This window comes from Athene cunicularia, assembly GCF_003259725.1.
Source record: "Athene cunicularia isolate RWA chromosome 8 unlocalized genomic scaffold, athCun1 chr8_part1, whole genome shotgun sequence".
NCBI lineage: Eukaryota > Metazoa > Chordata > Aves > Strigiformes > Strigidae > Athene > Athene cunicularia.
Window position 1 is genome coordinate 29,425,488 of NW_020799109.1, and position 12,438 is coordinate 29,437,925.

Genomic DNA, 12,438 nt, shown 5'->3' on the forward strand with positions numbered 1-12,438 from the left:
CTGTGTACAATCCTTCTAGCAGGTATAAATCATTTCCCCGTGCCGACCATTCATTCCTTCTACACAAATAATCCAACCAAATCTAACCCAAACTGACAGAGAAGGGATTCACTTTCCCATCTCCGATTCATACAATGTTTTCACAAGACATACAAGGACAGTGTATTATTTAAACAGACATAAACTTCTCATTTGTCTTGCAGCAGCTGCCTCTCACTCACACAGCAGCGGCTGCTCTCACTCACACCCTGTCCATGCAGGCACACAGACACACAGACACACAGCAGCGGCTGCTCTCACTCACACCACGCAGGCACACAGACACTTAAAGGGCCCACCACACTTTCCACTCTTACCACAAAATATACCAAGTTTAAACAATCACCAAGTCCGTTTGTAACATATATCATAAACCGTTAACAATTAGCAGTCAGTTCAAAGCCAGTATATCCACAAATAGTGCACTATACAATGACCTGAAGCAAGATCCTGCAGGTGACGGTAATTACCAGTACCCTGCCCAAAATTCAAACTGCCTCTTATATACCAGTCATCGGTAGTTTGCCCCAAAAGATCTTACTCCTTTCCCGCAGATTCCCAAAACCAAAACCAAATGGGTATACCCCCTCCTCGGGACTGAGCTGTGCGCCAGATGTCTCTGTGTGTCTTACCAGCAGCCCATTACCCTTGTAAACGTACCTCTGTCCGTGAACCAGATGGTCCTTGTCTGCCCCCGCAGTGGACAGCTGGGAGCGGAGTTCCTCCGAGAAGAGCTTGGGGTGCACCTAGGACGTCCACCCTCCAGCAGTGTCCCGGCAGCTGAGCAGAGATGGTCCCATCTGGGGTGCCAAGATGACTTGCGGAGAAATCACTATAACTGTGGAGTTATAAAGTGGGTATGTTTATTCAGCGCTGGGCGCATGGGGGATTGCTCCACCACAAGCATGCGCATCGTTTGCAGCTCCCGTCCGGCTTATATGTTATAAAGTAGTGCATATTCATAAAACGCCTATACATATACATAGTCTACGCCTGCCTCTCCTCGCTTCTCATGGTAATCAGGTCTCCTCCTCTTGCACCTGCGCAATGAGCTCTTCAACTCCGGGCTGGGGTCGCAACTTCCTGGGGAGGGGTCGTATAGATGAAGTACCTCTTCTTCCTCGCTGATGAACTTTTCACCCTGTCGCTCTGCGCAGCCTCAGTTGTTCTCTGGCTTCTGTCCAGATTGCCAGGCCAGTTTGTGCTGCTGTTTGGGATAGTCTGTTGCTGATACCCACAACTTCAAGGACTAGGGGAGACTTCTCTTTGGGCTAGGAGATAGTAGCCTAGCAACGTTATCAGCATCTGGAATGTCTTTGCGACCAGTCCCATACGCCTCCCTTTGTTTTTGCACAGGCCTTGCACCATCAATCTAAGATTGTTTAGACTCCCCGTCTCAATACCTTAATTTCTTGAGTGCCTAATTACTATATCCTATTTTAATTTCCTAGCTCCTCATCTCACTGCATGCTGTGGAAAGCAGGATGCTCAACATGACCTGTTAGGTCAATAATACCTGCTGGGTACAAAGATGTGACTCCTGCATAGGCAGAGCTTTTGTGAAAGCTGGCATGCAGATGTGAGCAAGCAATGCAGGTGTGCACAAGGATTTGGATATGCACATAAAACGTGCTGGACTGCCTCCATGCACCCTTTTAGGGTGTGCTTTTCTGCATTTGTGCCCTTGTGTTTGTATCCAGCCATGTCTCCGTGTACATATGCAGATGCCCAGTTTGTGCCTGTAGCAGTGTACCGCGGAAAGCCAGGTGTGAATTCATTGATGCAATTTCAACCTTGTTTCAAGTGGGATCTGAATCTTGGAGGTGGCTGGGGAGGGTGCATGGGCTCTGCACGCTGGTGAGCTCATCTTTTCATTGTGGGAAGTGAGGGAAACTGGGTGGCACATCACAGCCCGAGTTTCTTCACGTATTTCCTGTACACGCTCTGCTGACAGATGGGAAAGGCTGGAGGACAGGGTTCCCCTGGGCAGCAGCATGGTTACACAGAGCTGCCTGCTTGCCAGCATGAGTGTGGTTAGAAACATGACAGCTGTGGCATAAACAGACCTGGAGCTCCGTGGTTCCCTGGTTGAAATTTAGCAGCATGGCTAGTTTCCCGGATTGACCAAAAGGTGAGGAAAATCTTAAAAATAAACCCCACAACAAATCCTTGTCCTGTCTCCCCCTCACCCTAAACCCAGCACTGGTGCATTTAATGTCTCTGTGCCTTCAGCTCCTGAACCGCTTCTGAGCACATGTAAATACAGTTGTCTGTGTGTGTAAGCGTGGTCTATATATGTGAAACTCGATGAGAGCACTTTTCTCGTGACCTCTCTGCTGTGTGCTGGAAAAAAAAGTCACCAAAACCCCCAGCAACTTCCTGCAAGTGGATGAAATGCTGCCGGGGCTGCTCCTTCCTGGGAGGGGACAGCATATACTCGCAGACTTTTCTGGGAAGCAAATACTTACTCTCTGGGGATACTTGCTGGGAAGCAGCAGTGAAGAGCAGCTGCTGAGAACAGCTGCTCCCTGGCTTTGAAGGCATTTCCAGCAGTGTCTGGGTGTCTGGCGGGGTGGGGGGACCCCTGCCTCGCCTTCCCGTGGCAGGTGGCAATGGCAGTGGGTGACGGGCAGGCCTGCATGACTTTGCACATTGGCTGGCGCCCGTGGTGCGCAGACGCGAAGCAGTTCCTGGCCAAAAGTCAGTGGGATGGGACAGAAACGTATAAACATTTCATAGGGCAGGGAGCTTGCGGCTCTGCTACTCAGCGGAAAAGGAGGAGGAAGGTACGCAGCCCCTGCCTTCCCCCTCCCCGGGCTTCTGCCTTCCCAACGAGGGTGAGGAATTGAGCCCCACCATGCCTAGGGGATGCTGTGCTGCTTTTCCAGACAGGAAAGTAACATTTTCTTTTTTTCGTATGTGGCAAAAGGCATGTAAGTTACTGTGAGAAAATTAAATGCATCTAAATCAATGAAATAAGGTATTCATTTCTTGCTGGGCAGGGGGAGAAAATGGTCCTTGGCTTTCCTTAAGGTAAATTCATGTGAAGTTATAATTTGGCTTATACCTTAAGACTTCTCTATTTTCTGATTTATTTAGATAATTTATTTTCAATTCAGCTTGTCAGATGGTGAGTCCTGAAAGCACTGGTCACTTGAACCAGCCTTTGCAGTCAGGAAAATGGGTATTGGAGTTCCAGCTTTTCTGTATACTAGATAGATATAGATGGATCAGGTCCTACCTCATTAACCTCTTAATGTTGTGTAAAGCTTAGGAAAGGCTGCTGGTCAGGTAGGGTCTCCTAATTGCCTATGGCAGGGGTTCTCAACCTTTTCTTCACCACAGACCCCCTTCAAAGACCTTTTGTGTCCACAGACCATCAAGACTTAATTCAATATTTAAAGCATTAGACTGTATCAAATATTTATTTCAATTTTCTTATGAAGGATCTTCAAATTTGGAGAGAAGGTAAGTTAATCTGTTGATGCACACACATAATATCTTTATTGCAATGATTCCATATGAATTTAAAATAATAGCATCAACACTCTTCTTGCTCAAATGGCCATTTTATACTATTTTAATGTGCTGATTCTGAATTTTATGCCAATTTTTACATTATAATTTGATGAAAAGTTTTTACAGTTCTTCTTACCTCCCCCCTTGTTTCTCTGTGTCCAGTCACCATATATTGTTGTTTACGGGTCCAGGCCCATCACTTGGAGGAACAGACTTCAGGTCTGTTGTGGCCCTAAAGAGGGCTGTTGGGTGAAAAAAATGTCTTTAAGAAAAAACCCACCTAGTTAAAGTGGGTCCCACTAACCATACCAGCACTGAATATACTGGCCTGTCAGGGCAGGCGGGGATGGGGGCTTGAGTATGAGGGGAGTGTTGAGCATAGGGGGATGTAGGAAGAGGAGGCGCAGTGCCTGTGGGCCAGACCAAATGTTTCTGGGCTATACATTCCCCACCCCTGCTTTAAGCCTTTGCAGAGCCCCTCTGACTACATCACGTCCCCCCCCCGCCCCCAGTTGGTGGACCACAGGTTGAGAACCGCTGGCTTTCTGTCTCATTCCAGGTATCTGATCAGGGACTTTTAAGGACTCTGTGTGTGGCTGCCATCCAAAACTGAAGGGGAATGCCCATCTCTGCCTGCCTGCTGCGTTCTCCATCTGAAAACATAACTGGGGCCTGGCTTATTAGGTAACTTGTAATACATCTGAGATAACATTAACAGCAGGAACACCCTGGGTTCTCCCTCGTCCCCTCACTCAGACACCCCAGGGGGATAGCTGCCTGGGCTGCAGTTAGTGCTATGCCCAGGCAAGCAAACATGAGATGTACATATGTCTGGGTACATGCTAAAGCTGTGCTTCTGGCCAAGCTTTAGCTCTCTCAGCTGGCACTGGCACTGCTGTCCTTAGTTGCCCCTCACATAGGCCTGCAGGAGATCAAATGTAAATGGCAAGGTTTCACAGTCAAATAAAACAAGATTTTTTTGTTTATTAACTAGGTGAAGACCATGAAGTCCTTAAAATAGCAGCCTTTCATACCTAGTGTGTTTCCTCAATCAAACCCAGAGCATCCCCCACAACAAAGACACTGAGTATTGCACCTCTCCCATCCTCTGGTGGGATCCCTGGGCTGGGTGAGGAACGTTGGAGGTACGGAGCCCTCCCTCTGGCCATCATGGAGCCCACAGCTCACAGCCAGCAGAATGAATCTACTGCTTCCAGCGTGGAGACAGCAGAAGACCTTGCCTTTGAGTTAAATGCTGCTGTGAGGGACAACAGTATAAAAGGTGTGCTGGAGCTGCTGGAGAGAGGTGCAGATGTGAACTCCAAAGCAGGAGGTGGCTGGACACCATTGCAGAGCGCCGTGCAAGCTAATAATGAGGACCTGGTCCGGCTTCTGCTGGACAAGGGTGCTTGTCCATATGCCAGGAAGGACAATGGTGGCACTGCGTTTACTGAGGCAGCGATAGTGGGAAATGTGAATATACTGGAGCTCCTCCTTGATCATGGGTTAAATATTAATGACCATGACAACAACGGCTTCACAGCTTTCATGGAGGCTGCATGGTATGGGAGGGAGGAAGCCTTGAAATTCCTGTATAGCAAAGGAGCAAATGTGAATTTGAGGAGGGCAGTTAGTGAGGAGAGAGCAAAACTGTGTAAAGGAGGTGCAACAGCACTGATGGATGCTTGTAGGGAGGGCCACTTCTCAGCTGTAAAAACTCTTGTCCAAGAGATGGGGGCTGATGTTAACATTTGTGACAATCGAGGTAGGAATGCCTTGATCCATGCCCTCAAGAAGGGCTGTGCCAAGGAAAGCTACAAGTCAGCTGTCTCCATAGGCCATTTCCTGATGGACTGTGGTGTTGATGTGAACTGTAAAGATGAATGTGGGAAAACTGCCCTCATCCTAGCTGTTGAAATGCAGAGCCCAGATTTGGTGGAAGCTTTACTGGAGAAGGGTGAAATAGATATTGAGGATGCAGATGAGGAGGGCAACACAGCACTGATGGTGGCTGTAGAGAAAAACGACTGCAACATAGCAAAGTTGTTGTGTGAAAAAGGAGCAAGGACTGATGATGGGAACCTTATTGCTGTTGCGAATAGGAAACGTGCTCATAACATGGCATGTCTTCTTCGCCATTATAATGCCAAGTTTGTTCCAGAAAACCCTGAAGACTGGGAGCCAAAGAGCAAACGCTGGAGGGACCAGCTGAAAAACCTTTATAAAATATATCACCTTATGATTGGCAATCTGAAGATATTTCAGTGCATCGAGCAGAGAATTCAGAACACTTCCCAGGGTGGCATCTACCTGGGTCTCCACAGTGGGACGGAGGTAGCAGTAAGAATAAGCCTCAGTACAGAGGGTGATAAAGAGAAAAGGTTCTTTGAACAGTGTTGTAACTGTGAACATTTAATGAAGCTCTTTTCATTTGAGAAGGCAAGAGGCTACATGTACTTGTGCTTCCCCCTCTGGGAGAAAAACCTTGAAGAACATCTGCAGGAACCAGAAAACCAAATGGATTACAAAGATGGTTTGAGGATGATCTTCCAGGCATTGAGAGAGCTGCACTCCCTTGGATTTGCTCACCAGGATCTGCATCCCAGGAACTTTTTCATAGGTCATCTTTTGCTTTTTCAGTGTTTTAATTTTGCCTTCCTGTTGTCTGTAGGTTAGAGAAAAAGATGCTTCATATATGTCTGTAAAAAAACCCATATATGAAACAGCAGTGCAGATGTCCTTATGCAGAATGAGGTATCTGTGACATTAGCTCTTCACTGAATAAGTATAGATACGTTCACAGACAGCCACAGAGAAATAAACAGAACAACTTTATGTGTGTCATTAGATCTGCCCTCCTTTCCAGGGCTTTTCAGACCAGATCAACCCACAGCAGATTCCTTCAGAGATTTGTTGTCTAAAGAAGGGGCCATCCAGAAGTCAGTGACAGACTGAATAATGGTTTTCCACCATTATTTATTAACAATTTCTCTTATTTCCTCAGATTTAGGTGGCAAAATTTACTTGGCGGACTTTGATAATAGAAGGACATTGATTGAAGGCAAAAAAGAACTTGTAAACTCAGATTTAGAGGTAACTTACCTGCAAATCAATGTATGGTTTAAAATTTCAGGGACTTTCTGGTATTTTCTGTTGCTGTGAATCCTAGGGGAAGCGTTTCTGCATCCTCAGCTAGAAAACACCCTGATTTTTGAGAAAGCCCATATAACAATAGAAGCTGCATAAGAGTAATAGTGATTAGGATGCAAGGCTGTGGCTGGCACTGGGATATCCACAGATACCTCGAGCATGATTATGGTGCTGGTCTCCTCTGTCCTTGTGCACACAGCTTCAAAGTTTGTTTTTGTCTGGTTTTGTATACTTCTGCACACCTATAGGTCCATGTGTGTGTCCACATACACAGTTTACTCATTTAGGAGTACTAGTCCTCTTCCACTTGGTAAACAGTTTCACACGTCTGGCACATGAGCAGCGATGTGTTTCTTTGCAGGCCCTCGGCAGGCTCATGCTGTATGTTTTAACACGGGGTAAGAAACCCCTTCAGCAAGTCAGTGTTGAGGATTTGGCTGCTGACTCTCCAGATTACAATGAGGCTCTGGACCTTGTAAATAGCCTAGTCTCTCATGATGAACGAGGCTTGGAAGGTTTGAGCAAACACCCCTTTTTCTGGAGCAAACAGACGTAAGTCCTGGGAGTACAAAGGAAAAGCTTTCAGTACGGGATTTGCCTGTAGTGCTGGGAACAGTGATGTCCTGTTGCAACTAACAAAGTCCTCGTTCCACAGCAGGTTCAGGTTCCTGAAGAACATATGGAATAAAATCAAAGTTCTCCACAATGAAAAAGCTGTCTTTCAAGCTCCTAATGTTGCTGAAAGTTTTCCTTATCCATGGTGGACCAAGGAGGTAATCCTCTTCTCTTTGGACTGATAGGAGGTTTGAGCTAGATGTTTAGGCAGAAGCTTTTCCTGAGTGTTTCACAGGTCCTGTTTAAAATCGTAACTGGAAAATGTAGCCTCACACAAATACAGATGACTGGAGGAAATAAATCTAAGCCACGCAGTCAAAATACACCACACTAAAGACATTGATGCTAAATGGAGCTCTGTTGACTGGGGTGGTAGTAGGGAATGGTCGTTATAGAATTAGTTGGCAAACCCTCAAGGGTTTGTGGGTGACCCCTTAAGACAAAGACCTCTAGCCCTTGCTACCAGCAAATTTCTGGCAAGTGTTTCGTTAGGTTGACTCAAAATCCATGAGACCAGGCCTGCTTTTGCAGGTGGCAGCCTGCAAAGATGTGCTGCATTATTTGAGATCTGACAATCTTGGTTCAGTATGGCAGTATGGTTCAGTATGGCGCATGATCCTCTCAGCAATGGCACAGATGGATCAAGATTCCCTGAGTCCCTCCTGACCTCCAGGCATGCATGAAAATCTCCTATGCCATGCTCACAGTCTTAATAGGAATGCCATGCCTTGGCAAGGCAGGAGAGAAAACACTTAGCAGAATCAGAGGGTCCGTATGGTGCATGCCCTGCAGAACGAACTCTGCTCATGTTTGGAAATACACTTTTAAGGGTCACAACACTTATCCATGCAAGATGATTGTCCCCACAGAAAGGCAGTGGCTATGGTGAGTGGAGATAGATATGCTATGTTCATAGTGTGTGAAAAGAAGAGAATAATCTACATGTTTTTTTTCAGATTGACAGAATGGTTCTGAATATTATGGAGAAACATAGGAAAGCAAAGCCATATACCAATGATGTCACTGACCTACTGAGGCTCATCAGAAACCTGGATGAACACCCAAATATCAGGTACATGTTCACATCCTTGCCCTGCCATAGTTGCATTGCAGGGAGCATCTGGGTATGTGCAAGTGTTAGTGAATTTGAGAGCAAAATCTTCTTCAGATGGTTCTTCAGAAGGGCAAGCACAACCAGGGTGTAGGAGAAAGTCTGTTAAAGCTCATCTCATTAGAGGGGCTATCTCCTCTGGCAGTACAATACTTGTGAAATATTGTGTGTTGTGGCAGCAAGCAGTTTGGAGTCAGACCTCAAAATCACCTTCCTGAGGGTAGAAAAAAGAAGTTAGTTCACAGGATTAGACCTCAGATTTTGAAGTAAAATCTGACTCTCAAATCAGCTCCCTCTGCACCCATGCCTTTGCAGAGCCAGCCTGTGGGGCGGAGAGGTGTCTGCAACAGCTACAGCAAGTCCTGGCTCTACAGCAGAGGACACCTTGAATGAACATGTTTTTCTGGGGTGTTATTTTTGCTGCAGGCTGGTGTTTAAGATGGGGATCAGGAAGCACTGGACCTGTTAGAAGATCCTGTTAGGAGGTCTTGACTCCTAAGGAGCTGCCAGAGTCTCCAGCCCTCTACAGTCATGGGCTACATGTGAGGTTAGAGATGGTGTTAACTCCTAGGGATGGTTTTGCTGACACTGGTGGCCAGCACTGCTCTTCAGTGAAGATGCAGGTGGGATTAGGCAGATGAAGGTGTTAGAGGAATAGCAAAAAAAATGAATTGAGGATCTTAGGGAATGTATAGAAAAGTTGCAGCTCAAGGATTTCTAGGAAACCTTCCTGTGTTATCAGACAGCCTCTGGAATGGCTTTTCTCTGCAGGAGAGGAACCAGGACATCCTGAACACTTGACTTCTCAGGCAAGCTTTAAAAAGAGATTTTGGTTTTGTTCTCTTTCAGGATCAGCAACAGAATAGGAGACCATGCTGAGTATTTCTTGAAGCTTTTTCCAGCACTTACCATTTATGTCTATAACAGTTTATACCAGAATCCCAAATACAGTCACCTTGCAGACATTCAGGACCCTTCTCTGTAGGATGTCATCGCCTCCTGTCCCATGTCCGATCCCACCATCACCACCTCCTTTTATTCGCTATTTCATCATCTGCAAAAGAGTTGAAGAAAGTGGGTAAGGAGGAGGGAGACAGTACATGCAGAGACAGAGCACGGAGGACTTAGACTAAAATGAAAGATGCTTCAGAAGTGTTTGGTGTAGCAACCATGGGCTTTGGAGAGGAACCAAGTTGAGTGCCAGCCCAGGTCCCCCTTTGACTACCTCTGTCCCTCTGGCTTTACCTGCCTCTGTGAGGTGGTGTGAGAGACGAGAAACCAGGCCTGTGAGAAACTAAGACAAACAATCTGGGAAAGCAAAAGTTGAGGCTGATTGAAGAAATGCCTCAAACACTCACAAGACAAAACTATGAGTCACAGGGTGTGTTCTGTGGAGGCCGAAGCTGATAACGCTGCCCGATGTAGCTGGGGGAGAGAGCCCTGTGGAGACAGGACGGCTCCGCTCTGGGGCACCTGGGCAAATTTCAAGGGCCATGTGCCCGGTGAATTAACTTTGCTTCATTATCCACTAAATGCATATTAATGTTAACACCCCTCAATATGCTAATGAGGGCTGACACGATCATGCTAATTACATCATCCCACGAAACACCTTACCCCTCCCCGTACATAGGATACGTAGCTATGTGGGTCGACCTAGGGGACGGACCAAAGGAAAGTGGGTATAAATCAAAGGGGGAAAGAAAGGGCTCGCTCTCTCTCTCTACCCCTCTCCCTGCCCTCCCTCTGCCCCCCCGCCCCGGCCGTCTGGAGAGAGCACTGAAGTGAAGAAGATAGATGTCAGCAAAACAGACAGCCACCTCCTGGAACCCTCGCCGGCAGGATGAGCACAGGAACCCAGACTGGTGATCTCTATTCCCCCATTCCCTCTATCTCCCTCTTTTCCTTTTTCCATTAAGAAATGCTAAGGCATAGTATATTGCTTGCCACAACTTGCTATGTACTTAGCCAATTATCGTGTGTTCAATTAGTACATTGTAGGTAGTTAACAAATGAACTTGGAGACTTGTTGTCCGCTCCAATTGGGGATTTGCGAATCTGAGTCACTTGTCCCCCTTGTCTGAGCGGGACGTGATAGGTGGAGGTCAAGGTCCTGATCCTAATAGAAAGCAGGGAGATGTGGGACAGCCCCCATATACCAAACACACCTGGGAGCTAGGAGAGAAGCTCAGGCATTGACAAATAACATGGGACTCCCTGATGAAGTAAAAGGAGTTTGAGCTCCTTGCTAGGACCAGCTTGCACTGATGAGCTCTACCTCTTCAATCTTTTTGAAACACAGCAGCCAGAAAATAAGATGCCTAGGCAATGGTCTGGTCCCTCTGATCTGGTAGAGGCACACTCAGGCCAGCCTGTTGGGACCTGAAGGACTTCTTTTGGGGAACACAGGAGATGTTTCCACAAGGAATGGATATAAGGAGCATGATCCCACAGAACTCTGCTACTGTGAATAGTCCTAACTCACCTGAAAAAGGTCACTGACGTCAAAGGGACTGTAGGGAACAGTTTCTGCCAGGAAGGAAAAGCTCTGCTGTGGCAGGCTGCATCTGCAAGGCAGGACTATGCACAAGCACTCCTGTCTCCAAAACAGTGCCACTGTTGGTGCATCACCGTGCTCCTGCCAGACTCAGCTCCCTTGCACAGAGATGTAGCATGCAGCCAGCTCAGAGCTTCAGTACTAAAGGCTGGGTGTCACAAACCCATTTCTGAAATCCTGCAGCATGCAATGTGTGTCTGATTGTCCAAGGGATTGCTTGTTTCTCAGCTAACGCTCTGATTTTCACCATGATTATATGTAGCTTATGGAAATATTTTGCAGCTTTTGAAAGGATTTTTTTTTTTTTTTCAAACTGAGATTGTTATTCTTTCAATTACCCTATGGAAAACCAAACTTGGAATAAACTTGCCTGGAAAACTGACTCTAGACTCATTTATGAATGAGGTTCCCCCATCCCCTCTGCACAGAAAGAGATAGTGTGCAGCACTATAAAATGCTCAAAAGGCTGGGACTTTTCACCTCCTTGTGGAGGTGCCTCTTGGTTGTTTAGGTAAGGTGGTGGATGTTTTTGTCACTATCCAGATGAATTGATTCTGGCCCATATGGATATCTGATGGGAAAAGGTGTTGGAAAGTACTGAAGGCTTCCTGTCCTTGGAAGCAAGCTGGCTCTTGTGAAATAATGGGCTGGGTGGTGGGGTTTTTTGCATTGTTTTTGTGGAGTGAGGGTGAGGATTTTGTGGATGAGTTCCCATGCAAAGATGAGCATCAATACTTGCATGTGTGCTTTTGCAAACAGGTAAACTCTGGTAGTGGATGTGTTTGACCCACCTCCTCTACAAATGAAAGGTTGGACCAGATGATCCTTGAGGTCCCTTCCAACCTGGTATACTATGATTTTATGAAATAGGTTGTGGCAACTGAGGCACAGACTCTCCATTGAAGTGCAAAAGGAAAGACACTTTATTATTACAATAGTACATACTTATGCTCTCACCAAAGCTCTTAATTCATAAATAGCAAATCAGCAATTAGACAGCTATCAATCCTTTCTCCTGTCAGCATAAGAACACTCTAACATGCGCTGTGCAGACCAATCACCTTCTTGTTCACGTGCTGTTCACGCGGCGGTAACTTCTCACAGTTTAGTACTTTTCCACAGTTCAGTGTTGCAGCTGTCCGTTGTTTTTCCCTGACACCTTGGCACAACTTAACAGCTTCTTGTCTATCTTCCAAGGCCTGTTTTCCATCAAAGCCTAGCAGTTTCTCAGAGTCTGTGTTGGGCTGACAGGCCTATGCCTCCTACAATAGGTGGCTGGCAGAATGCATCATTGCACATCTGGTTAGCTGTGTGTGCTTATAGAGGTATGTACCTGCAAACCAACAGGCATTGCTGTGCATGAGTTTGATTGCAGACTTCCATGCATGTGCTCATGGCTCATGATGTCAGTCTGCCAGCCTGCATCAGTGGTCCTGGATCAGAGCAA

At 46.5% G+C, this 12,438-nt stretch overlaps 1 protein-coding gene across 5 annotated transcripts; it reads left to right on the forward strand.

The window, feature by feature from the left end:
- Positions 1-1,998: 1,998 nt before the first annotated feature.
- Positions 1,999-10,686, forward strand: RNASEL (ribonuclease L). Of its 5 annotated transcripts, none has more exons than XM_026853401.1 (9): positions 1,999-2,170; positions 4,118-4,242; positions 4,553-6,178; positions 6,563-6,651; positions 7,070-7,260; positions 7,364-7,481; positions 8,280-8,395; positions 9,284-9,692; positions 10,533-10,686. In XM_026853401.1, exons 3-8 carry the CDS (start codon positions 4,729-4,731, stop codon positions 9,417-9,419), a joined length of 2,100 nt encoding a protein of 699 aa, XP_026709202.1. In that variant the 5' UTR covers positions 1,999-2,170; positions 4,118-4,242; positions 4,553-4,728; the 3' UTR covers positions 9,420-9,692; positions 10,533-10,686. The 5 variants fall into 5 exon arrangements, with proteins under 5 accessions (XP_026709202.1, XP_026709205.1, XP_026709201.1 ...); XM_026853404.1 differs by lacking the exon at positions 1,999-2,170 and adding an exon at positions 2,613-3,072 and having other exon boundaries at positions 7,367-7,481; XM_026853400.1 differs by lacking the exon at positions 1,999-2,170 and adding an exon at positions 2,616-3,072.
- Positions 10,687-12,438: the final 1,752 nt, after the last annotated feature.

Coding starts and splice junctions, on each gene's coding strand:
- RNASEL (XM_026853401.1), top strand. CDS start 4,729: ATGGAGCCCACAGCTCACAGCCAGCAGAATGAATCTACTGCTTCCAGC. Junction 7,261..7,363: donor TTTTTCTGGAGCAAACAGAC/GTAAGTCCTGGG, acceptor CTCGTTCCACAG/CAGGTTCAGGTTCCTGAAGA. Junction 8,396..9,283: donor GATGAACACCCAAATATCAG/GTACATGTTCAC, acceptor GTTCTCTTTCAG/GATCAGCAACAGAATAGGAG.